General features: G+C 41.0%; 1 protein-coding gene across 4 annotated transcripts in view; it reads left to right on the top strand.

The window, feature by feature from the left end:
* The window catches only part of LOC132769300 (monoacylglycerol lipase ABHD6-like), a 41,949-nt gene extending 15,805 nt beyond the window's left edge, over window positions 1-26,144 (top strand). For all 4 annotated transcript variants that reach the window (XM_060766150.2, XM_060766154.2, XM_060766151.2 and 1 more), the window contains 8 exons: window positions 311-456; window positions 6,296-6,452; window positions 7,615-7,728; window positions 10,318-10,450; window positions 11,886-12,043; window positions 13,364-13,418; window positions 14,771-14,871; window positions 21,423-26,144. In XM_060766150.2, the coding sequence (XP_060622133.1) occupies window positions 338-456; window positions 6,296-6,452; window positions 7,615-7,728; window positions 10,318-10,450; window positions 11,886-12,043; window positions 13,364-13,418; window positions 14,771-14,871; window positions 21,423-21,599 (1,014 nt within the window). In that variant the 5' untranslated portion in view covers window positions 311-337 and the 3' untranslated portion in view covers window positions 21,600-26,144. The remainder of the gene's footprint in view (window positions 1-310; window positions 457-6,295; window positions 6,453-7,614; window positions 7,729-10,317; window positions 10,451-11,885; window positions 12,044-13,363; window positions 13,419-14,770; window positions 14,872-21,422) is intronic.
* The last annotated feature ends 1,673 nt before the right edge of the window (window positions 26,145-27,817 follow it).

Here is a 27,817-nt window from a genome sequence, read left to right as displayed (position 1 = left end):
TCAATTCCTCATTTATTGGGCTATAATGGTGCCCTGGCTCCACTGTCATCTGCCAGTAAAAAGAGTGAGGCCCCTTTCTTTTTCTGATGACCATGTGTGCCATAGTTGTTGCCTGTCACCCTACAACTGTCCTCTCGGGCCATTGTATTCCTTAGCTGGCTCTGATTTTGAGAAAACTTAATGGATTGAAGTGGATTAAAAATAATCCAAGAGTCTTTACAAGGCAAATGTAGATGATGGTGATAGCAGCATCCTTGAACAATGTATGTGTTTGTTTATTGTTTTAATAACCCTTGCTTTATTCATGCAGGTAAGGTAGACCCGTGAAGAACTCAAGATGGACCTTGATGTACTAAACATGTTTGTAATAGCAGGAGGCACCCTAGCCATTCCCATCCTGGCATTTGTTGCATCCTTTCTATTGTGGCCTTCAGCACTGATCAAAATATACTACTGGTAAGTTGTCTTTTTCTGTCACCTCCATATATGAGGACTTCAGTTATGATTTGTATTCCTTTGAAGAAGGCACAGATAGTTTATAACAATTGCCTGATTTAGAACAAATGGATCAGCATTTCTGTTGGTTTCCATGGATGCTTTTCTTTTGGTTCTTCTATTCTGGAGCTGGCTCCTTCAAGTCACAGCCCTATGAAAATATGGAGCCGTTTTTCATTGTGAAGCCCTGTGTTATGTATATCTGACACACACTAGAAAGAATAAATTGGACAAAAACTGTTACGTACATAGGGATGTTGAGGGGTCACAGAACTGTTTGGATTACAGTCTGGTTACCAAATTGGAACTGACTCAGAGTTTTGACAGGACCACTACTGTGGTGGTGTGGTGGTGTTTCTTCTGAGACCAGCTTCATATATTTTCGTAAATCAGGAGACAATATTTTTGGCTTACCACATATTTTGGATCATGCTTCTATAGTCTCTTATCATTAGCTATGCTAGATGGAGCTTATAGACATTGTAGATCAAAGCCTCTAGAACAGAGGTATCAAACTCATTTTTACCTAGGACCACATCTGCATTATGATTGCCTTCAAAGGGCTATTTGTAATTGTGAGTGTATAACTATGTTGTCCTGGCATTGAAAGCCTCATGGACCACATAAAATGAAATGGTGGGCCAGATTCTGCCCACGTCCTTTGTGTGTTCTGAAGAAGGCCAACAGTTCTTTTGGCTTATAGCAATTTTTCTCTGCATTAATGCTTTTTTCCGATCACTGTACCTAATATGATCAGCAGATAATTCAACAAATTTGCCAGTGGATAATTCAACAAAATGGATTCCATTTCACCTGCACTTACAGTCTTGAATCTGTGGTCAATTTGCACTACCCAATTATAGTGCTATTATTCCATTTTAACTGCCCTGGTTCCATTCTGTGAAATCCTGGGGTTTGTAATTTGGTGGGGGATTCAATTGTAATTTGGTGGTGGATTAAAGCTCTCTGGCAGACAGTTCTCTTCCCTTTACTATAATTTCCAGGATTCCATGACGTGCTATAATTCTGCACTGTATATGGATATGTTTTAAAAAATTAATTAATCTAACTCAGTGTGGTTTAATTTGACTATAGCTCTTGGGCAGTGGTCTTCCTCATCACCTGCTTTCTGAAACCCATTGAATGGGAGATGTCAGGATTGATTTGAGATCAGTGAATGAACCATGATAGAGTTAGTAACTGATTGATATATGCAATATGTAACTGGATAGTAGAATGTGAGTAAACCTTTCACTGAACTATTGATCTTTCCCATGAAACGTCCATGCTAATCATGTTCAAGTAATATAAATGTCGCTGGGAGAATTCAGTGTTGTCTTATTAGCGAGGGATGCCTTTGTTGCTGGTTGCTAGGCAGTGCAGCATTACCTTGGTTACTTTGCCTGGCCTGGGAGATTAGCTCCCTATGAGTGCAGATGTCATTGGCTTGTTTCGGAGTGGAGACAAATTGCTTGCTGGCTAGGTTAATCATTCAGAAAAGCCATTTTAAATGTTTAAGCGAGAATAATTGCAACAGTGGGCTTAGAACACGAAAGCTTCAGTGGTCTTAGAAGGAGGAAAATTGCAGAAACGATTGGCGCAGGGGAGGAGAGTGAGTAGAGGAACGAAGGAAAGGGAGACATGGTATCTTGATGCCCCAGCAAACCAGGGAACTATCATGTTGGAAGGCAGGAAGTAGAAATGTGGGAATTAGTTCTCCTTCTCCCAATACTGAATAATAACCATACTGTTGGTTATTACAGTGATAACAGTCACTATGTTGTTCTTTCACAATCTTGCCTGTGACAAATTGAGAGATTTGTGCTCAATCACCCAGCAGACCTGGTGCTTAATTTTCTTAGTGAATGAGGCATCATATTAATTATTTTAAATATAAATGCAATAATAATAATTAATAACAGCAAGCTGAAAGCATTTCTTCTTCATCCTTCCACTGGGAGTGTACTCGGAACAGCTTGCATATCATTAAAAAGAAGATATTAATGACGCTCTTGAGCATCAACAAAAGGAAGGCTTTAATGAGGCCAAGCTCCAGCAATTGCTGCTGTTTTGTACGGCTGTTCCTTGTGTTCATACTTCCAGAAGCACTGTCAGCCCTCCATCAGGATGGCCAAGGAGCTCTGAATTGACTCCATACTGTGAAGGGATGCTGAACAAAATGAGGTCAGATGCACTAATCCTCAGCATCCTTTTGAAAATAGCATCAGTACTAACTGTTAGATGCACTCGAAACAACCTTTGAAGTCACTGGAATTGGCATGTTCTGACAGATAAGAGTTGATTGAGGTTTGGGATAGCTGAGCAGATTTCTACAGATATCTTCCTCCCTTCTTTTCCTTTCTGGAGGTCTTTGTACAGCAAGTTCCCCATCTTGAAAACTGAAATAGGGATTTAATTAAGAGGGTTCTATAAAAAAAATGACAGGCATAAGGGTTTTATAAAACTTTGCATATAAAGAGTGCTATATCACGTGAAAACAACAGTAGTGAGCACCAGCCATTCTATATCTTATGTAAATGGTATATATGCCATTTTGCATTAATAGTATGATAAATCCAGATGGGAGGCAAGTATAAATCAAGTGTATCAAGCCCTGATTCTTCAAGTCTTGTTTATATCTGGTGAAAAGAGCGGTGGTCCATGCCAAATAAAAAGACTTTAGAGTATTGTAAGAGTTCTTCGGAAGAGGGGGTTGCCTTTGCTTTCCTCTGAAAGAGTTTGACTTACCTAAGATCACCCAGTAGGTTTGCATGGCTGAATGGGGAATCGAGTCCTGGACTTCTAGTCCAGGACTGAAACCACTCTGCTACCCTGGCTGTCACAAAGGCAATTCCCCTCTCTAATACAGAACTTGGGAAAGTTACTCTGTTGGACCATGAGACTCTTAGAACACTCCAGGCAGGAAGGTGTCCATGCAGTGTTCTGGGAGATGTTTGACTGAAAAAAGTGACTTCCAAGATATGGTCATGCATTTTTAGTTTATCAACATACAATAATACATAACTTTTTTTCTGGTATATACAATACTTCTATGGAGATTTTATCATTCAAAGTGCATATCCCATGCACTTTGAATGATAAAATCTCCATAGAAGTATTGTATATACCAGTGGTTCCCAACCTTTATTTTGACCAGGACCCACTTTAACTAGGGCCCACTTCAACCAGGTACCACTCTCCAACATTAGTACCAAAAGGGGCAGGGCTGGTCAGCTCTGTGGAAAGGAATGGAAATAAAATAAATAAATAAAATACAATAAATAAAGAAGGAGGAGGTTAATGGACCAAATTTTTGTTCTCGCAGCCCACTGCCGGGCTGATGCCCACAGGTTGGGAACCACTGATATTATACTCATGTGGAAGGCTAGAAAGTGTTTTGAAAAATGGATCCCAAAAACCTGAGTTGACTTACTCAACTCAGGTTGAGTCCCCTTGGGGACATAGGGTGGAATATAAATAAAGTCTTATTATTACTATTATTAATCAATGTGAACACAGTACCTTAAGAATAGTTTCTTTTTATAGGAATTAATACTGTACCATCATCATCATCATTTTAATCCTATTTTATCTCTCTAAAAAAGAGAATTAAATTGACTTACAATAAAACCACTATAATTTAAACCCTAAAATACAGAAACATTAAACTAGAATTAAACATTAACAGTATTAAAAAATAAACAAGTAAAACAAATTAAAAACCTGTTCATATAAAATCATGCAAAGGAACCATCCCCTCCTCTGGTGAGATGACTTCTTGAAAGCCTGTGTGGGAAAATGGTGTTGGTGGCCAGGGGCAGCAGATCCCCGAGGCAGCCCTGGTGCTTTCTCCTCTCCGCACAGTCATCCTTGACTAACCCATGGGTCATATCAAAATTGAGATCAAAACCTGCCTTTGACTGATACATGCGGCCGAATTTACATTAGTATATACAGTGCTCTGGTTGAGAAGTCTTTTTATTCAAGTGTTTTCTCACATTGTGTCTACATTTATTATTGGGAAGTATTTAATTTAAGAAAAAAGTCGTGGTGTTGGACCAAATTAAAGGCTAGTCTAGTTTAGGCTTTTGTTTTTCTTTATGGCTGACCACATACTACAGTAGACTCTCGCTTATCCAACATAAATAGGCCAGCAGAACGTTGGATAAGCAAAAATGTTGAATAATAAGGAGGGATTAAGGAAAAGCCTATTAAATGTCATATTACATTATGATTTTACAAATTAAGCACCAAAACATCATGTTTTACAACAAATCAACAGAAAAAGCAATTCAATGCATGGTAACATTATGTAGTAATTACTGTATTTACGAATTTAGCACCAAAATATCACAATGTATTGAAATAGCTATGGATCTGGGTGGGAGGCTGACTGCGTTGGATAATACAGAAAGTTGGATGAGCAAGACTCTACTATGTGAAACCCATTAGCAGGATAAATATTCCCTTTTAGAATGGCATAAATTGGTAGTGGCTATCATTACTCAATGTGGCAGTGATTTCCATGGATTTACTATCTGGCCTTGATTGAGTATATATCAGTGGTTCCCAATCTATGGTCCGTGGACCACTGGTGATCCACAAGAACTAAAATATGGCCCATGGCCTCATCATTATTACACCGAGAGTGACTGATCTTGCAAAACTCTCTTATAGTTTAAAATATGTTTTTCTGTGGGTGAGCAGATGGCTAGATTCTGTATCAGAAACTAGAGCTGATGTGGTCTATCCAATTCAGTTTTCTGAATTAGCATTCCAAATAACCAAAATGAATCTAAAGTTGACCAAAAACCGATTTGTAACCCTTTTCATACTAATATTGATGAGTCCCTGGTCAAAGTGATCCCTGGTCTAGTGGTCCCTGATCAAGTGGTTGCTGGTCAAAAAAAGATTGGCAACCACTGGTGTGTGTGTGTGTGTGTATCTATATCAATTTCTAAAGGGGGAGCTGTGTTAGTTTGCTACAGTAAAGTCAATAAATAGTCCTGTGGCACACTAAAGATGAATATGTTTACCATAGAATGAGCTTTTCATGGAACTTGCCATAAGAAGTGTGCTATTTAAATCCACAGGGGGTAGGGCTTTCAATGCTATTAAGATGACTTTGTATCATTTTCAGTATCAGGGACAATAGACCTCTTGTGTGTTCTGGGAAATCTGTTAATCTCTTAAGTGCCTCATGACTTACATATTGTTTGGGAAGTGTGAGGGGCAAGTGCTTGTCCTGCTTTTGACCAACTTTGGTTGTCCCTTCTTGGAAGAGAACACTCTACTAGAGAGGCATTTGGTCTAATCCGGTGACTCAATTTAATAAACTTTAATAATAAAGTTTATTTATAACCTGCCCTGTCTCCCCTAGGGGACTGCTTGAGTTCATGTGCTCTTATGCCAAAAGCCATACCATATGTACAAAAACATGTAGTCTGTCTGCAATATCAGGCTTATTGTCCTGGGTGGATTAGTGTTTGTCCATAAACAGGTTCCATTCATTTTATTCTTTCTCCCCTTCTTGGATGTCAGAATTAGCAGGCCGGTGCTGCAGGGCCCAGTGCCAGGCTGGTAGCATCCATCTCTGAGGAATTCCTGGGATACTTCTACCTGACAAATGTGCTGCTGCATTACACAATGGCTGCGACAATGCCTGATGGGGCACAAGCGAAGAGAGGAGAAGCAGTCAGTGTCTAGAATCCGTTGAAGCAAAGCCTGGATTACAAATGTGTTAAATCCTACACTGTAATCACTGTGTTTCAATCCTTTGTCCTGTTCTTACTGTTGCCAGGTACTGGCGCCGAGCACTGGGCATGCAAGTTAGATATGTGAACTATGACGACTACCAGTTTTGCTATTCCTACCGAGGCAGATCCAGCCATAGACCTTCCATACTCATGCTGCATGGCTTCTCAGCTCATAAAGATATGTGGCTGTCTGTGGTCAAGGTAGGATTTTCTTTTACTGGCAGTAAAATAGTTCCACCTAGTGGGAAATAACTTTTTGGTCTTTTTGCTAAGTTGTAGGTGATTCATATGTAACTTTAAACAGTGGATTGTTGTCCCTGCAAACTACTTTTCTGTGGCTGACTTGCACTGTACTCAGTTCTGTGTGTTGCATAGCCAGAGCTACTGAGGTTACTATGGAAAATACCCATGTGATATAAAAATCCATGTATTATGTGGCATTGAAAATAATCCTTTAGGACTTTGGGTCAGCCATTCTTAGAAGGTGTTGTACGAATTGATGCTGAGATTTAACACACATGGATATAACCAGAGTGTAATAGAAGAGAAAAGAAAGTACAACTTCCCTGGCCTTTTCCCAAGTTCACTATCCAAACTGAACATCCCATGGCTGTCCCTGTTTGGCATGTTTCGAATGCCGCACAGCCTCTGGATGGCATCTTATTCCTGGATGGGGCTGCCATTACTGACTAAGTACCTGTCTGCATAACCAAAACAATGTGGACTCACCAATCAGTTGTTGTGGTGAATCCACATAATGCATGGACAAATGTGTAGCATGGCCCCAGATGTTATTCCATGACAGCAGATTTGGCTGGATCTGACCTGATCCATTTTTCACACCACCAACAAGCCAGCAGTGGCTACCAGTATTAAAAAAACTCTAAAATCAGGACAGTAAATAAAGAGCAACACTTAAAAAAACCCAGGAGAATTCCAGACAAGATTCAATCAGGGCCAGCTAACACTTCCTGACAAAGGATCCCCCAGGCAGCAACCATCCAGGCTTTGAATCTGCAAGGCCATTAAATGCTAAGCAAAGTGCCAATTGCAACATTCACACTTGCTTCAAGCAGTCAAGAGTTCTTTCTCCCACCCTAGTCATTCCGCAGATATATATACTTGCCTAGTTTCCAATAGGCCTCACAATCTCAGAGGATGCCTGCCATAGACGTGGGTGAAACATCAGGAGAGAATGCTTCTGGAACATGGCCATACAGCTCAGAAAACTCACAACAACCCAATGTCTTCTTCAGCTTCATAGTCATGCCACTGGTTGGAAGCTTGTTCAGATTTGGTGTGGGTCAACCGCTTTGGTGAAATATTGCCTTTAACTTACCCATGTAATTCTTGTTCTTCTCAGTTCCTTCCAAAGAACCTACACTTGATTTGTGTTGACATGCCAGGTCATGAGGGGACTACTCGGTCTTCCCTAGATGACTATTCAATTGAAGGACAAGTGAAAAGAATACACCAGGTAAAGATTTGGAAAATGCCATTGAAAGTTATTGTGATGTTCTCCTCCTTCCATCTTCCTGAGTGTATGGACCAATTTACGCCTCAGTGTCTAGGGTGACTTGAGTTGTGAAGGGGAAGGATTTGAAGGTTTGTTTATATTATATAAAAGGTGGAAGATAGAATTGTTACATCTATGTTTGAACAGAGGCAGTATTTCCTGAAAGTTCTCCACATGCCAAGCATTCACAGTCTTATAAGATTCTCTTGACTCTCAAATACTTAATCTGTTTAATTCTTCCTGCCCCCTGAAGATCTAAGTTGATTGCTGAGTGAGAGAAATTGAAGTGAGGTGACTGAGATATTCCCACTTTAGCCACTAGAAGTTGCTCTGTATTCCATTGGGATTTAATCTCTGCATTTGGCTAATCAAATATCTTGTCCTGCTTTCATGACATGATAGTTTACAAAAAAATCACAAGAACAGCTTTTTGTACCTTATCAAAATGCATTCCTTCCTTCTGTCAATGGCTCAGCTCCTGATGAAAGACTCATATGTCAGAATGTTGCTTCAGCTCTGAGCATTTCCATAAAGATGAATGGATTAAATGCATAAAAATACAGTACGAAATGTGCGTCCCACAATCAAAGCACAGTTACTGAACTCTGAGCTTACACATTTTTCCGCTTACAAGAGAAATATTTCACTTCCATATTTTTTTTGTGAAATGTGCTGCAGTAGTCTTCCAATATATAAACTGAGAGTGAAAATCCTGTATAAATTGAAAGTGACATACACTAATAGTGGTGTGTGGATGTGTTGCCTTTCGTGGGTTGGCGATGGTTGTGGATAGTCAGCAGTCTTTTATAGTAGACCTGCACAACTTGTCAGTATTAAAGGGCTGAAATTAAAATAGGCTGGAGATTGTTTTTTATCACCCCTCTTTCATGTAAAACTATAGTTGATAAATAAACTATTGTGAAAATAAACCATATTATTAAAAAGGAAATTTCAGTTAATATCAGTTAATTGCACTGATTATGCAAATATTTTATTATGAAATCACATTAATGGGAAAAATTACTTTGCTAATTAACTAAATATAAAGAGCAAGAAAACCTGAAAAAATACATTCAGCTTGTGCCACCTAGCAGTCATAAAAATGTAATGCTAACAATGGTGATGTAGCGGGTTTAACCGCTGGGCTGCTGAACTTGCTGACCGGAAGGCTGGCAGTTGAAATCCAGGGAGTGGGGTGAGCTCTCACTGTTAGCCCTGGCTTCTGCCAATCTAGCAGTTCAAAAACAAGCAAATTTGAGTAGCTGAATAGGTAAAGTTTCTGCGGGAAGGTGACAGCACTCCATGCAGTCATGCTGGCCACATGACCTTGGAGGTGTCTGCATACAACACTGGCTCTTCGGCTTAGAAATGGAGATGAGCACCACCCCCAGAGTCTGACACGACTAGACTTAATGTCAGGGGAAACCTTCACCTTTAACAATGAGAATTTTTACTGCTTGGCTAGTTATTAACAAATGTTTGTCTTGAGTGAGTCACGCTCTCTCAGCCTAGAGTCACACTCTTTGCCTCAGAGAAAATTGCAGACAAACCTTTCTTCAGTCAGTGCTATTGACTGACCCTTGAAGCAGGCAGCGAAAAGACTGAGGGGAAGGGGGAAGCCTGGCCCCTTTGCCAGCCGCTTCCCATTCCCATGGGAATGGGAAGTACTGGTAGAGTTGGTAATATTGGTAGGGTTGAGATAAATATTGGTAAAATTGGGAAACGTATTGGTAGAGTTGGGAAGATAAATATATTGGTAGAGGGACAGAAATATTAAGGAAGCAAAATCATATGGTACTCAAGGCAGGATTTTTTCTTTTGTTTTTCATGAAGCCAGTTTGGTTTAGTTGTGTCCTTAACTGAAATTGAATTGCCTATTCTGGTGCTCCTGGGAAGAGACCATGCCCAGTCTTTGTTTTGCTTGATGAATCAGATCAACAAATGTGTGCAAGCATGCTTTTTAGAAAAAGGGCAGGGTGCCCCTTTCCGATAGAAAGGTTCATTGGAAGGTGGCTTTCCTAATATATGATTGCACCTACTGATTTTTTCAAAAGCCTTTCCAGCCCTGTTTGGCTCTTTTAAAGAGTGCAGTTTTGCAGGGCTTCCTACCCTATTATCCACAGGCATGGCCAGGCCAGATTTCTTTTTCAAAAGTAACAATAGCACTTTCTTAATACGCACAAAGAAAAGAAAAGCTGTGGTTGCAGCAGCTGGTGGCTTCCTTGTCAGTGGAGAGACAAATGTAGCCCAGTTTCAGCCCAAACTATAAATGAACAGTTCATGATTCTATACTAACCCCCACCCTCCAAATTTGTTTGACAACTTTGACAGGTCCTTTAAAGTTTAAGCTAAAAGCCAGCAAGAGAGAGAGAGAACCTTTGCCTCACTGACATAGAAACCAGCTGTCTTATCATGTCCTTAAGTAGGCCTCTGCATCTCATGGGTGTATTTGCTTTTGCCTTGCTTTAACATGAACTTTTCTACCACCTTTTGTGAAGTCATTGCTGTACTGTACTGTTCTAATCCACTATTGCCCTTTTGGTCTTTCAGTTTGTTGAATGTATCCATCTCAATAGAAAACCCTTTCATCTCATTGGCACTTCAATGGGTGGAAATGTTGCAGGTGTTTATGCTGCTCACTACCCAGCAGAGGTGGGCAGCTTAACTCTCATTTGCCCTGCAGGTGAGTGACACAAAGAAATTCCTTACTCGTAAGCAGGGCTTATAAAATGCTACTGATCCCTGGGTCATATAGTCGATAACATAGTTTAAAGTCCAATGCTGTAGCCCCCTGTGGCACAGTGGATTAAACCCTTGTTGAAATCTGGGGAGTGGGGTGAGCTCCCATCTGTCAACTGTAGCTTCTCATATAGGGAAATGAGAGAAGCCTCCTACAGAATGATAAAACATTCGGGCGTCCCCTGAACAACGTCCTTTCAGGCAGCCAATTATCTCATGCCCGAAGCGACTTGCGGTTTCTCAAGTTGCTCCTGACATAAAAAAAGTTCAGTACTCTGAGTCTAATGGGACAGTGTTCTATGCATCCATGGTGGTCACTTGGAGGAAGCAGGGTCCAAACACCAGGAACCTTGAGGTCTTGCAGCCCCCCATTGCCCACTGTTCAGACAGTCACCAAAGCCATGCAAGGCAGAACTATACTTTCAATTAAGTGTGTATCTGTCACTGAAAATAGACAGTTTGTGTCTAATCCGTCAGCTTTTGCCTGGTAGGACAACTTACCATGGTTAGGTGATTGGTATTTGGGGGATCCAGGGTCAGGTTCAGGTTCCTACTAAGCTGTGGGGCTTGCTGGGTAACCATAGAACAGTCATTCTCTCTCAGCCTGACAAGGTTGTTGTAAGAAGCAGAGAGAAGTATGTATCCTTATTGGAGGAAAGATATGATATAAACTTAACTCATAATAAATACATGCAGCATTCAATACTGGGGCTGTCAGTCATGGATATGCAGTACCAAGATACAAAGTCAATTTCTTATACTAGTAGTTTAGTGGTACTAATTCTACAACTTACTCAAGCTATTTTCTACTAGACTACATCATATTAGTCTTTGGTGTTTGGAATGTTTTTATCACTCTAACGTCTTTTGTCCATACTGGCTGGGGGTCCTGGGTATTGAAACTGAAAACAATCAGCAGAGCAAAGATTGAGAACCACTGTCCTGGAAATATAATTGCAGAGCTTGTTTCAAAAGGTGCCAAATCCATTAAAAAAAACAAACAAGTTATAGGTAACAGCACATTGTTGTCTAGAAGTAGAATATTATGTACGGAGCAAAACTATTGAAATGTATCAAATCACTTTGGTACAGGGCTTGAAAAATTGTGTTTTATAGCAAAAGAATGCATATCGTTGGCATGTGTTTTTTCCCCCGAATACTGTACAATTTGTTGAGATGGATTTAGTACTTTTTGGAAGCAAACTCCACGATTAGGCATACTGTTGCTGATTTCAGTGACAGCCATGCATTTAGTTCAGTTTACAGTTTCACATTAGTCTCTTTCCCATAGCAAAATGGAGGAAATAGTATTTATATCTATATATTTGCCTCCCTCCCTTCCTTTTTAAAAATCTCATTTGGATCTCATTTCAATGCAGGGCTGCCACAGATGACAGAAAGCAAATTTGTTAAACAGCTCCAGGAAATGAAGACTTCACAGAACATTGAAAGAATCCCTTTAATTCCATCTACTCCTGAGGAAATGGGAGAGATGCTGAAGCTCTGCTCGTATGTTCGCTTTAAAGTGCCCCAGCAGGTAAGAAGTATGAATGACAACAGTTGCATTGAACTGGGGATCTTGCTGAGCCCCAGGGATGCTTCCGAAAGTGTCTCATGAGACAGAAATTCTCTTAGTCAATACTGAATAAATGCATTACAATGTATTATAATGTTTTCCATGTGGCAGAGTTGATCAGCTTCTACTAAGTCTATAGTAACAAGTGAAGTTGTATTATATATTTATTATTTATTTATTTACAGCATTTGTATGCTGCCTCTCTCAGCCCAAAGGAAACTCAAGGCGGCTTACACATTGGCAACAATTCGATGCCACACTGTTCATAAAACATAATTAAAAACATTTAAACATATTATAAAAACCATATAAAATCATTAAAACATATAACCACCAATGGCTTCCTGTTAACTCATTTTCCGAAAGCCGTTCCATGTTCACTTTTCCTAGTTCCATATTCAACTATTACGCTGCGTTTCCAAAGGCTTGCTCATGACATAGCATGGGGAAGGCTGTCCCCATGCCCTACCTTTTATCTTCACGAAAGTGCCTGAGTAAGGCTGAATATGCTTCTGGATGGGCATATGCATATCCTTTTTATTTAAATATCAATTGAGATTCTGAACTGGGAGATGTAAGCTTATCACATAGCCATGTCTCCACACCTACATATCCCAGTGCTAATCATCTTGAAAGCACTACGGCCTCTGCAAAACATCTATTTCCATGTTTTCAGAGAGTGGGAAGAGGAATAGCACCCAGCTATTTTCCTGTAATTGAACACATTGCAATAGGCATCTGCAGAAACCTCTTGGGATCCTTGCAGATGATATCCTTGCAGTGCAATTAGCTGTAAGAAAATAGTTGGACATATTCACATCCATCCATTTCCCTGCTCTCAATCAAATAAGATAACTGTGTTGGGAAGGGGGCTGCGCTGTAATTACAAAATGAGTTTTTTTGGAGGAGAGGAAAGGTTGGTTGCTGCATGGTCTAATCAGAATTTTCACCTCCAAAACAACCCAAAAAGCAAGTTGCAGTGGTGTCGATTCTCCATAAATCATCTTAATTTACCAAAAGGACATCAGACATCATTCTATGGTGACATAAAATAAGTTGACTTTCCAAAAAACTTCAGTGCCACAAAATTCAGCACTTAGTTGATTGTACATAGTATACAAAGTCATATATGTAACTATTCAAGAATCTTGATGGTCAGCCTGGGTTTTGTGGATGTCCAAAAAGCTGCACCTAGCAACCTCCTTGGAGTGAGAGTGGCAGCAAATGAAGATTGGCATGTCTGTTTTGTTCATCTTCTGAAACACAGTTTTCCATGTGTAGATCCTGCAGGGCCTCGTTGATGTTCGCATCCCACACAATGACTTTTACAGAAAATGTAAGTGCATTATATTCTTTCCTTCCGGGCCTTGATTTAAGGGCACCTCCAGATGGTTCTAACTGGGAAACTACAGAAGGTTTTTCAGTAGTTCTATTCTCTGAAACCCATATCTACCAAGCCTGCATCCTTTCCCCCCGATCTGGTGTCATTTGTTTCTAGCGCCAATGTGACAATACGTAACATATAGTTTTGAAACAATGCTTCGCATAAAAATTCGGAGGTAGTTGAGATCTCCAGTAACTGCTGCCATAACAGATCTGCTGCCATAACAGATAAAACAGGCTCTTTGCCACAGTGACTAGTCATGAGACTTTGCGTGTGCAATGTTATTTCCCACCCTCTTTGGCATTTAACAATATTCATGAATGTTTCAAACTACAGCTCCCAGTAGGTTCAGGGATTCTGGGAGGTATAGTCCCAAACTTTTCCAAGTTCTAAGTGTAATTGCAGCGATTTGACCCAGAAATTGGCATTCCAAGATGACACTGAAGGTCTATAGGCTAACAATGGTCCTTAATTAATTAATTAATTAATTAATGAGAATGTTAGACCTGATAGCTCTTTGGTCTTAAGAGTATCCTGCTTTGGCTGTTATGGCAGTATCTACAATTTCTGGTGATTCCTATTATTTCAGAATTTTAGTGCCAAATTAATTAGTCCAATTTTAATAATAGAAGGTGAAGTCATGTTCATTTGTAGGGCAGAGCTACACATGAAGCTGGCATGGGGCTTTTTGCCAACGTTTCAGCCTTCCCATCAAGTTCTTGCATTTCTCCTCTTAGAATTTTGACAGACTTAACTTCATAGTTTCCACCCACTCTGATGTAGAGATATTCTAACACAGTTCTATCTGCCTAAAATGTCATGGGGGAAAAGGAAGGATGTGGCTGAAGGTACTTATAGGAGACAGATATCAAAGTTCTCATCAGGGTTTGCCCTCCTTGAACCCAAGCTGGTAGAAAGTGGGAGGTGCAGTAGATCAAAATACAAAACAGAACAAAACAGAGTAACTCCCACACATTTCAACCCATGGGCTTTCAAATCAAATCAAATCATTTATTTCGGTCATTGACCAGCACAGGAAATAGAGTCACATTTTCATACAAACTTGGTATGTTTGGTACATTAAAAATATAAATATAACTACTAAAGCACAATAACCCATGGGCTTTTGTGGGAATTCCTCCAGTTGTGTATACACCCCCCTCCCCACTACTTGATTTCTGGCATTTCACTGACCAAAAAAGTGTGAGTAAGTGGTTAAAAATATGGCTCCCCATAGAGTTTTATCTTCAACTGATGGCAGACTGATTTTCTTCCCACCCTTTTCTTGTTTCTCTTCTGGAAAGTATTTTTAGAGATTACAAGTGAAAAGTCAAGAAACTCCCTTCATGAAAACATGAGCAAGATCAAAGCTGCAACACAGATCATCTGGGGAAAGCAAGATCAGGTATGATAATTGGTTGGGTTCTTGCTTATCCTCCTTACCACAGATAGAAAAAATAAGTGAGTAGCCGGTGGTTAGAGAACCAAGGACCTGCCCTAATGGCCATGTGTAGGTTAGCAAACATATTGTGGCATGTGTGGCTTTCTAGACCAGACCCACACTGCTAGTTCCAAATGTGTTTTTTTTCAAATGTGCAACTGCCCAGAAGGTGTAACTATTCCATGCCCTCCCACCCAGTTTGGAAATTTAGACCGAAATCCTACTGTATCCTACTAATGGTGTGGAAAACCTTGCTGACATAGGAACCTGAGAGTTTACCTGCTTGCCATTGCGCTTATGGCCAAATCTTTTCAGTAAACATTACTTCCATTTGTGCAACAAATATTAAATCACTCACATTATGTTCTGTTATACAAGCAGTTTGACTTCATAGGGCTTACTTCTACAGTGCCATTAGTTATAGTTGTAGCACCTATATTATCCTCCTCCTTACTTGAATGTAGTGCTTTAGTGGGCCCTTGGTTGAGATTTGGTTCCAGGACCACAGGCTGTAGTAAAATGGTGTTCCTTATATGAAACAGCAAAATTAAGGTTCGATATTTGAAGTTTGGTGGCAATATTTTCAAGCTGTGAATGGTTGATTCTGTGGCTACAGGATCTTTGGATATAGAGGGCTGACATTTTTTTTAAAAAAATCACCCTTTGCTTTCCTGTTTTCTGTAAGTCCATTCTTAAATTATGATGCCATTGGGAAAAATACAACTGTTTATGTGTTCCAAGCATTGGATACGCATGCTATGTAACCACCAAAACCCAAAGATTCCCCTGCTCATTTTGTTGAGAATGGTAGCACTTTGGGTATGTGTTCCTCTGTATTTGGATCCGTTGAGTTCATTTCAGCAAAGAGGGCAGCCTGGGTGAAGGGGGCAGCATTTATGAATGAGTTTTAACGCAAAATGGTTGAGATGTGAAGGAGGAGGGCCTACATGAAGAAAAAGAGAAGACAGGGTGGGGTGTCTACTGATTCTGTGCGGGGTCCTTTGAATGAAGGTAGCCAATGTTCGTAGTTCATGGAAGAGAGAGAGAGAGGGATTGCCATGACAACAACAAGGAGAGACACTGTTCTAGGACTTGCTGGCAGATTGAAGGAAAAGCCTGGAAGAAAAATGGCAACTGCAGGAAGGAATGAAAGGGAGTGTGAGAGAATTAGTGATGGATAGGAAGATGATAGGAAGACAAAGCAACAGGAAGATTCCAAGGGCAGAGCTGAATAAAAGTGATGTTGCATTTTGATGAGTATGCAGAGAGATAGTGTTAGATATAAAGATGTTGTTGTTGTTCATTCGTTCAGTCGTCTCCGACTCTTCGTGACCTCATGGACCAGCCTACGCCAGAGCTCCCTGTCGGCCGTTACCACCCCCAGCTCCCTCAAGGTCAGTCCAGTCACTTCAAGGATGCCATCCATCCATCTTGCCCTTGGTCGGCCCCTCTTCCTTTTGCCTTCCACTTTCCCCAGCATAATTGTCTTCTCCAGGCTTTGCTGTCTCCTCATGATGTGGCCAAAGTACTTCAACTTTGTCTCTAGTATCTTTCCCTCCAGTGAGCAGTCGGGCTTTATTTCCTGGAGGATGGACTGGTTGGATCTTCTCGCAGTCCAAGGCACTCTCAGCACTTTCCTCCAACACCACAGCTCAAAAGCATCGATCTTCCTTCGCTCAGCCTTCCCTAAGGTCCAGCTCTCACATCCGTAGGTGACGACAGGGAATACCATGGCTTTGACTAGGCGGATCTTTGTTGCCAGTCTGATGTCTCTACTCTTCACTATTTTATCGAGACTGGACATTGCTCTCCTCCCAAGAAGTAAGCGTCTTCTGATTTCCTGGCTACAGTCTGCATCTGCAGTAATCTTTGCACCTAGAAATACAAAGTCTGTCACGGCCTCCACGGTTTCTCCCTCTATTTTCCAGTTGTCAATCATTCTTGTTGCCATAATCTTGGTTTTTTTGACGTTTAGCTGCAACCCGGCTTTTGCGCTTTCTTCTTTCACCTTGATTAGAAGGCTCCTCAGCTCCTCCTCGCTTTCGGCCATCAGAGTGGTGTCATCTGCATATCTGAGGTTGTTAATGTTTCTTCCAGCAATTTTCACCCCAGCTTTGCATTCATCCAGCCCCGCACATCGCATGGTGTGTTCTGCATACAAGTTAAAAAGGTTGGGTGAGAGTATGCAGCCTTGCCGTACGCCTTTCCCAATCTTGAACCAGTCTGTTGTTCCGTGGTCAGTTCTTACTGTTGCGACTTGGTCCTTGTACAGATTCCTCAGGAGAGAGACAAGGTGGCTTGGTATGCCCATCCCACCAAGAACTTGCCACAATTTATTATGATCCACACAGTCAAAGGCTTTAGAATAGTCAATGAAGCAGAAGTAGATGTTTTTCTGAAACTCCCTGCCTTTCTCCATTATCCAGCGGATATTGGCAATCTGGTCTCTTGTTCCTCTGCCTTTTCTAAACCCAGCTTGAACGTCTGGCAACTCTCGCTCCATGTATTGCTGGAGTCTTCCTTGCAGGATCTTGAGCATTACCTTACTGGCATGAGAAATAAGGGCCACTGTACGGAAGTTTGAGCAGTCTTTCGCATTTCCCTTTTTTGGTATGGGGATATAAGTTGATTTTTTCCAGTCTGATGGCCATTCTTGTGTTTTCCATATTTGCTGGCAAATGGCATGCATCACCTTGACAGCATCATCTTTTAAGATTTTAAACAGTTCAGCTGGGATCCCATCATCTCCTGCTGCCTTGTTGTTAGCAATGCTTCTTAAGGCCCATTCAACCTCACTCCTCAGGATGTCTGGTTCTAATTCATTCACCACACTGTCAAAGCTATCCTCGATATTGTTATCCTTCCTATACAGATCTTCTGTATAGTCTCGCCACCTTCTCTTGATCTCTTCAGCTTCTGTTAGGTCCCTGCCATCTTTGTTTCTTATCATACCAATTTTTGCCTGAAATTTACCTCCAATGTTTCTAATTTTCTGGAAGAGGTCTCTTGTCCTTCCTATTCTGTTGTCTTCTTCCACTTCCATGCATTGCTTATTTAAAAATAGTTCCTTATCTCTTCTAGCTAACCTCTGGAATTGCGCATTTAACTGGGCATATCTCCCCTTATCCCTGTTTCCTTTTGCTTTCCTCCTTTCTTGGGCTACTTCCAGTGTCTCAGCAGACAACCATTTTGCCTTCTTGGTTTTCTTTTTCTTTGGAACGTACTTTGTTGCCGCCTCCTGAACAATGTCGCGGACTTCTGTCCATAGTTCTTCTGGGACTCTGTTTACTAAATCTAGTCCTTCAAATCTGTTCTTCACTTCCACTGTATATTCGCTAGGAATGTTAGTGAGATCATATCTAACTGGTCTGTGTATTTTCCCTGATCTCTTTAGTTTTATTCTAAATTGGGCAATAAGAAGTTCGTGATCTGAGCTACAGTCAGCCCCAGGTCTTGTTTTCACCGACTGGATGGATGTCCGCCACCTTTGGCTGCAAAGGATGTAGTCAATCTGATTTCGGTGTTGACCATCTGGTGAGGTCCATGTATAAAGCCGTCTTTTAGGTTGTTGGAAGAGAGTATTCGTTATACACAGCGAGTTTTCCTGGCAGAATTCTATCAGCCTGCGTCCCGCTTCATTTTGTTCTCCCAGACCATGCTTGCCTGTGATCCCAGTTGTCATTTGACTTCCCACCTTGGCATTCCAGTCTCCTGTAATGAAAATAATGTCTCTTTTTGGTGTATTATCCAGTAGGTCCTGCAGATCCTCATAGAACTGATCTACTTCTGCTTCTTCAGCAGCTGTGGTTGGGGCGTATATTTGGATCACTGTGATGTTGAAAGGCTTTCCTTGCACTCGAATTGAGATCATTCTGTCATTTTTTGGGTTGTATCCAAGCACCGCTTTAGCGAATTTCTTATTAATTATGAAGGCTACTCCATTTCTTCGATGTTCCTCTTGTCCACAGTAGTAGATCTGGTGGTCATCTGATGTGAAGTTGCCCATTCCAGTCCATTTCAGTTCGCTGACCCCCAGAATGTCTATCTTTAGTCTTGACATCTCACCAATAACAACATCCAATTTGCCCTGGCTCATAGATCTTACATTCCAGGTTCCTATGGTGTGTTGATCTTTAGAACATCGGATTCGTCGTTCGCCTCCAGTACCGTCGGCCGCTAGCCTTCCTTTCGGCTTTGAGCTAGCTGCGTCATCACATCTGGGGCTAGTTGAACTTATCCTCAGTTCCTCCCCAGTAGCATTTTGGCCATCTTCCGACCTGGGAGTCCCATCTTCCAATGGCATACCGACATATCTCTGGTTGTACTGGTCCATTTAGTTTTCTTGGCAAGGATACTGGAGTGGTTTGCCATTGCCTTCCCCAGGGATCACGCTTGGTCTGACCTCTCTGCCACAACCGTCCCGTCTTGGGTGGCCCTTCACGGTTTCGCTCATGACATCATTGAGGTGCTCAAGCTCCAGCGCCCCGACAAGGCGGTGATCCTTTGCTGGAGAGATATAAAGATGCGGGGCAGGTTTTCTTAAAATCCCCATTTGCTCTCCTTCCATCCCTCCCCCAGATAGCACCGGTTGCTCAGCAACTGCAGTAATGTTGAAGTCGGTATAAATTAGTCCCTGCTCCCTAAGACATTTTTGTTCCATTAGTACTGGCGGGCATGAATATCTGTTTAAGACATGTATGTAACGCAGACATTGTGACTAAAAGCCCAGACGAGCTGTATTGCATTATGCAGTCTTTCAGATGGCTTGGACCCAAACTGTAGGGTTTCAAAGGGCAAAAGCAGCATTTTGCCCAGAAGCATAGCTGCAGCCAGTTAAGCTATAATAACTGGGGATGTATGTGGGCCCAAAACCAGACACAGTCAACTGTTTGCATTTTGGACTACTTGAAGTTTCTAAGCACTTTTAAAGACAGCCCTGCATAGAGTGCATTACAGTAATGTAAATGAGTCGTAACCAGGCCCGTAGCCAGGATTTTGTTTCAAGGGGGGGGGGGGGGGGGGCTGAGTCTGAGTGAAAGAGGGTCTACCTTAGCAAACCTTTTGTATCGTTACCCCAATACCCCCATGCATATGGGATATATTGAGCATGGTGATCAGATCATGCTATGAATAAACATAACAGTTTAAATAATGTACCAGTAAGGCCTTCTTGCGGACCACCATCAGAATTTCGGGGGGTGGTGGTGGTGGAGAAGCCCCCCAAGACCCCCCCCCCCGGCTACATGCCTGGTCGTAACTAAGAGGTATGTCACCGTGACCAGACCAGTGAATTCCAGGAATGGACAACGTTGGTGAACTGCTATCATTGTATGAGTGCCCTCCTGGTCATTATAGAAACTAGGACAATTTGATGTATTGTCGAAGGCTTTCATGGCTGGAATCACTAGGTTCTTGTGGGTTTTTTCGGGCTATAGAGCCATGTTCTAGAGGCATTTCTCCTGACGTTTCGCCTGCATCTATGGCAAGCATCCTGTGTCCAAGTGAGAACAGATCAGTGATTTTCTATGTGAAGTACCATGCAAATTGCTCACAGCAGGCTGCCAAGCAGCCCACTTTATCCTTTTGTGAGTTAGACTGTAATAGGCCCTTGACTACTTGAGTCAGCTCTGCTATACAATTCTGAAATAACATACTGCTGGCAGAAAAAAAATGAGCTAGCACTATGAGACAGTAGACTTTCCATGTAGCATGGATTCCTTTGAAATTAATTCATTACAAACACCAAATTAGTAATTTTTTAGAATTTCCATTTACCTTAAAAAGAAAGCTTGCATTGAGTGCGCTTCCTAAACGCAATGAGAATTCCAGTATTTTTCAGGTGTAAAAATGCCCTATGTCCACAGGAGTGTTCGCAGGTGCAGAATGTAATGAGTTGATTGGAGCAGTTTTGCCCCTGGTTGAGTCATTTTTTTTAGTAAATAATGTAATTAATATAGGATAGTAATTAATGTAATGCAATACAGTGAACCAGGTGTAAATTCTTATGCGAAAATGTCATTGAATTGTATATTATTTAATGCCAGAGTTTCAGCGTAAACATTAACTTTTCCAAGCTCTGGAGCTGAACTACTGCAAAAGGTTCTTGTCCTTCATAATAATAATAATAATAATAATAATAATAATAATAATAATAATAATAGATTTATATCATGCCCTATCTTCCTGAAGGGATTCAGGGCAGCTTACGACAAAATAAAACACAGTGGCAAACATTCAGTGCCAAGGATAATATATAACAAATCAAAAAGTAACTTAAATAAACAAGACATAATACATTCCACATATTTAACATATTAAATCCTTAAAAACTCTTAACATTCAACTGAAATTATTGGAGTTAAGATGGTACACAGCAGATTAACAAAGGTAGATGTTCAAAACCTAGGCAGGGGTGTATATAAGGTGTAATTAGTCTTTGACGATGCTGTTTTGTTCTGCTGGGTGGTGCCCTTTTATCTCTTGCATTTCAGTCTTTTTTTTCTTTCTCTCCCTAGGTCCTCGATGTTTCCGGAGCAGACATTCTAGCAAAAGCGATTCCTGATTGTCAAATACAAGTCCTGGAGAACTGTGGACACACTGTTGTTGTGGAGCGGCCCAGGAAGACAGCAAAACTTCTCCTTGAGTTTTTAGCTAGAGTGCAGAATATGGAGAACAATAAAAAATTGGCTTGAACTTTCTCTGTCAAACCGAACCCTTCAGCTAGATGTTTCAGTTGTGATGAAATACTGCTACTTTAATTAATTCTCAGGGATTTTATTGTGAAGAACTTGGTGACTGTGCCAAAATCCCTGAAGAAACCAGAGTAATATATTTAATTTGTAGGCCTGTCAGTGCAGTGACTTATGGGATACTGAGCCAGCTTCAGATGTGTGTTATTGATAAAGTCCAATAAAGTCTGCATTATTAAAGTATTTTGGGAGTAGTAAAAGAACCCATTGGATAGACCTGTCTCTCCACTGACTTTTTCTTCAGACACCCCTCTGTCTCTGATAACATTTCCCTTTACTTTCATTGTGTATCCAAATATGGCTGGATAACATGGATGTTAGAGCTAGATAAAGTAGGAAGTGGGTCACAGGCCTGCTTCACCTTGCCAATGTGCCCCTCTCCCAGTCTGCCTTTGGTAATGTTTCTCGGACTTATACATTGAAGAAAAAGTCAGATCCCTGCAAAGTTCCTGAATCATCTGGAAAACATACACCCTGCCTATTGACTGGGTTTTTCTTATAGCATACATGTAATATAATTATTTATATAATATGTAAACTAGAATATGACCTGAAATGAGACAATTATCTTTCACAGAATGTACTGGCCACTTCTAGGTTTCTACAGCTGTTTTATGTGATCTAGCATAATGTCCGGCTAATTGGAATGTATGATGTCAATGATATTCATTTAAAATATGTAGGAAATATGGTATGGAGCAAAACTTCATAGACTGAGAGCTAAGGCCTGTTCCCACCTCTTAGTGTATATGGCTTTGCATGAAAAGCAATTATAACAAAAGATTCTGATGATCCAGATGTTTGCTAAAGTGCTGTTTATGTAGCTCATTAATTTATGATTTCAGTGGAGAAGGAAGATATCCCATATATTTTTAATGGCAGAAAGGTTTCAGCAGTTGTGCAACTTTGCAGTGCTTACACTGATTTATTGTAGGTGAGTATGCCTCCATAGCTCATTTGTTCTGTATGTACTGCCAGTCAACAAATGCTGAAAGATTGGTTATAATCTGACCTGAATTGTGAAATGTTCTGGGAATGTTTGTTGTGTTCAAATAATTCTGGAGTAAATAATTTAAGGATTCAAGCTAAATTCACTGACTATATAATTGGGCACATGTATGTATACCCATCATATACACACAGTGGGTTAATTCCTGTGAAGTCCATGGGACAATTCCTGGTATTACGTGATAGCAACATGCAATAAAATATCTGACCAAAGCAAAATAGAGAGGTACTATTACTTCCCTTGATCTAGTCTAGACATTGTACTCCTATTGATGCATATGAGAATCACATTGACTTAGCCCAGCTTAGTACACCAAAAGCTTAACATGGATTAACAGTGTGATGTGGCAGTTTTAAAAACCAATGCAATTCTAGACTACACCAATAGGATGATAGTGTCTAGATCAGTGGCTCCAAACCTTTGGCTCTCCAGGTATTTTGGACTTCAGCTCCCACAATTCCTAACAGCTGGTAAGCTGGCTGGAATTTCTGGGAGTTGAAGTCCAAAACAACTGGAGGACCAAAGGTTGGGAACCACTGATCTACACAAGTAACAGTACCACTTGCTACTGCTTTGGTCATACCTCACCTGGAATATTGTGTCCTGTCATGGGCACCACAATTTAAGAAGGATATTGACAAGCTGGAACATATCCAGAGAAGAGCAGCTAAAATTGTCAAAGGTCTGAAAGCCAAGCCCTGTGAAGAGATGCTTAGGGAATTGGGTGTGTTTAGCTTGGAAAAGAGAAGGTTCAGAGGGGACATGATAGCTCAGTTTAGACATGAAAAGATATGAAAGGATATCATAATGAGGAGGGAGCAAGCTTGTTTTCTATTGCTCCAGAGACTAGGACATGAAGCCATGGGTACAGGAAATGAGAGTAAGAACTGTTTGATAGTAGAATATGCTGCGTGGGAGTGTGGTGGAATCGCCTTCTCTGGAGACTTTTGAGCAGAGGCGGAATGGCCATCTGTTGAGAGTGCTGATTTTGCTTTTCCTGAATGGCAAGGCATTTCACTGGATGGTCCTTGGGGTCTCTTCAGGTTCAATGATTCTACTAAAGGAGGGAGAGACTGAAGAATTGCCCCATGGTTTTGATAGGTAATACAATTGATCTGGACCTGTTTTCTCCAGCCTGCTGTCCTCTAAGTGAGTTTGGCTGCCCTTTGCATCATCCAGCCAGAATGGACCATCTTGCTTAGGGGCCAAAGTCCAATACAATCTTAAGAGAATTGAACTAGAAGCACCCAAGTAAACATGAAGGTCTAGGATTAGAGTGGAGTGGAGTTCTGCATGGTAGGGGGTTGGACTAGATGGCCTTTGTGGTCTCTTCCAAGTCTATAATTCTGGAATTCTGTCTCTGGAAGGTGATGTTTCTCAACAATTAACTAATTAAATGAGGACATTATGAAACCATTTCTGGAGCCATTTTTTTCCTATCTAGATGGAACTTCACCCAAGCAATATGTAGATAGATGCATGTATCTACTGTATGTAGATAGATGCCCTAGTGATCAGATTAAAGATAGAATTGGAGTGGGCTCTTTTTAAAATTATATGTTCTGCTGATGTAAATAACAGACCTTCTTAATGAATTCTATGAATTCTGTGAATGGAAGTGTCTTAAGTGGGGTAGATAGGTGTTTATACATAAAGGATGAAATGGGCAATGACAGTAGAATTACGTTAGTGTATGGCATTGTCTACTTACCAGTACTCTTATAATGTAAGTTATTTATCAGATGGGGTATAATCTTCCAACAGAATGTGTTTTCAAGTCTGTTGGTAGAGAGCATAGAAAATATGCTTGCTTTTCTTTCTTTTTTGGATCTTATTGTCATATGCAACTGTTTAGATGAGTGACCTTTCTGTTTTAAATTGAGAAAACCACGTCTTTTTTAAAATTTGTTTTGTTTTGGCAAATGGAGAAGGTGTATGAAAAACCTAGCAAGAGTCCAATTGTACATTGAAGGATAACAAATGTATCAGTATTGCTAAGTTCAGTAACAGTTTACAGTGATATCGGCATTTAGCCCTGATGGTCTGTGATCCAAACAGGAAGAGGAGGGGATGTTGACATAGCAATGACACAAAGTGGTTCTCCTACTCAGATGGTAGCCCACCTGTGACTTGTAGGCTCTTTCCCCTGGGCTAGAAGGATAACTACAGTGTGAGTCTGAAGTCTATTTTTCTGCCCCTAGGACTTTGTGGTGGCCTTAAGGACCACCAAAAATTGCAGGAAAAAAGAACTTGAAAGAAGTTAATATCTGGTTCTTGAAAGTAGGTATTATTTGATTTTAAACAGCACCAGGATAATCTACATTCTATTTAAAAGATGAATTGCTTGTCCTGAGGTTTCTAGAAAAGAGCAGTACAGGGAGTCTGGAGGAATTGAGGACCAAAGAAAGGGTTGTTGGGAGTTATGTAGCCCTGGGATACACCGCTGCTGTATCTCATTGGACAGTTCAGTATAGCCATAAGAAGTCAGTGAATTTGTTCCCTTGTAAATTGATTCCATTTTGCAGGATTTGTTGAGAAATAAAATGTTGGCCCTCCCTGATGGTCTGCCTCCTTTTGAGGGAAGTGGATGAATGCATGGTATCATTGTAGTGCTTATTACCTTTCTGCCCAATTTATATGAACCATACAGACATCCCTTGTTTTCAATGAATGTTTTTGGACATTCTGCTATTATGACAGATCAAAGTTATAGCCATGTTCTGCACTTTCAACCCCTGGAATGCTGTTTGAACTACTGCTGCTGCTTTTTTGGCACACTTTTTTCATTCTGTAGATCTGGTGGCACTTACCATTTGGTCTTGCATTTAGAAGCTAAACAACCATGGGTTCCACTTTTCAATTGGCCCCATTTTTGGAAAGTAGCCCAGTCCCTAACGTTTTGCATATGTGACACTTTCCTGTATTTGATTGAATACACAAAAGATTTCTTCTTAACAGTCATGATGCTGCTTATGAGACATGTAGGGTCATTGTAAAACTCTCTTACATTTGATCCCCCATGAGCTACATAACAGCATCTTCATGTTCTACAGCAGGCATGGGCAAACTTTGGCCCTCTAGGTGTTTTAGACTTCAACTCCCACAATTCCTAACAACCTACTGGTTGTTAGGAATTGTGGGAGTTGAAGTCCAAAACACCTGGAGGGCCAAAGTTTGCCCACATCTGTTCTAGAGCCATTGTTGGTCTGTATTTTTTGGTTGCTTAAATGGAGAGGGGAAGCGCCCCATTTTCAGGAAGGCAGGAAAAGATACGTATCCTCAAATGACTGCTTGATCAATATTTCTACTACATGGGGAAAATAAAAACAAAGAGATTGGTATTTTCAATGCATACAAAACCAGCACTGGAGAGCAAAGAGTGAAGATTTATTATTTCTTATTGACTGCTTTCTGGAAGTCAGTGTATTGTATGCAAGAGGAGTTAATTAAAATGTCATTGAAATAAAATATATCACGTGTATGTGTCTCTGTGTGTATGCTTTACCCCTTGCTTTCCATCTTTTCTTGTAATTTCTTCTGCTTTCTCATGTTTGGGCTGTGAATGCTCAAAATCCCTCTGCAGAGTGGGTATGCTCAGTGGCTCCAAAATAGTAACACTTGGGAGATGGGGAGAAGATGGGGAAGTAGTGTTGGAGGGGTAATGGGTTGGAGCAGCCAAAATCTTGATCAAGGTACACAGATATAGTTAGATTTTTCCTCCAGATCCCACCTGTCTTATGTCATAGCGGAGTTTTGGGGTCATGGGGCATGTGTCTCCATTTGACTGTTAAATCTGCCCTGCTAGCTTGCCTCTCCCAGGAAGGTATTTGTGTGATCTTCCTCCTCTGTCAGTTCAAAAGGATACATAGCAACAGCATGCAATAGAGCCAAGAGCTTCCCAGCAAGACTGGATAATCAGTGGTTCATTTAGCTATGGTCCCATGCTGGTACCACACAGAGAAGTATGGTGAATAAAATGCTCCTGGAGACGTGGGAATTTGCAGGTTTCTCTCCCTTTGTCCTGCCCAAGCTTTGGTAGTATCATGGTCCTACTGTCCAGCGTCAAGTGCAAGTGAAGTCAGTGAAATCGTGGGTTGTGTACTGGAATTGCTGCCTCTGAGACTCTGGCTTGGTCATGCCAGTTAGAACACAGGCAAATGGGATGCCCAGAGCCATGCCCTCTCCTTGGCCTGAAACAGAATGGCTCTGTCCCATGGAGGCATCTCTTAGCCCACAATATCACTAAGCCTACTCTGTCACAGTGCAAAGACACAGATAGGCCCAAAGAGGGCCTGTGTTTGGAATCTTTCCAGAGCACCAAAGTGGGGTGCATTCACACTAAAAATTTATAGCATTCCACTTCAGCTGCCATGATTCTGTCCTATGGAGTTGTGGGACTGGCAGTTTAAGGAGAGGCAGTTAGAGTCCCAGTGCTATAAACTTCAGAACTTAATAGCATGGAACCATAGCAGTTAAATCATAGTACTAAAACTGTGCAGTTCTATAGCACCAACCATAGTAGTATAACTGGCCTCTGGTCATGCCTTCAGAAATTTGCAGCAGATCTCGACAACTGCCCAGTAGCACTATTTTTTTTAGCTGAGATAGTTTCAAATTCTCTTTCCTTTTCTTAGTTGTAAATGATGAGAGCAGTTGAACTAAGATTATGACAAAACCAGAATTGTGAGGAGAGAGAATATTCCCCCAAAAACTTTTGGATATATATTGTCGGAAGACTTTCATGGCTGGAATTATTGGGTTTTTGTAGGTTTTTTGAGGTATATAACCATGTTCTAGAAGCATTCTCTCCTGACATTTCACCCGCATCTGTGGCAGGCATCCTCAGAGGTTGTGAGGTCTGTTGGAAACTAGGAAAATTGGGTTTATAAATCTGTGGAAGGTCCACGGTTGGGCGAAAGAACCCTGTTGAAGCTGGGTGTGAATGTTTTAATTGGCCATCTTGATTAGCATTTGGTGGCCTGACAGTTTTTGGTGCCTGGGGGAATCCTTTGTTGAGAGGTGATTAGCTGTCCCTGATTGTTTCTTGTCTGGAAACAGTAGAGTGCCTGGTAAACCAACCTGAACTTGCAGGCCGAAAGGTTGTGGGTTAGAATCCGGGGAGTGGCATGAGCTCCTGCTGTTAGCCGCAGCT

The sequence above is a fragment of the Anolis sagrei genome, chromosome 2 (genome assembly GCF_037176765.1).
Source record: "Anolis sagrei isolate rAnoSag1 chromosome 2, rAnoSag1.mat, whole genome shotgun sequence".
Classification (NCBI taxonomy): domain Eukaryota; kingdom Metazoa; phylum Chordata; class Lepidosauria; order Squamata; family Dactyloidae; genus Anolis; species Anolis sagrei.
The sequence above is the reverse complement of the archived record's forward strand: the minus strand, read 5'-3'. Positions and strand labels throughout refer to the sequence as shown.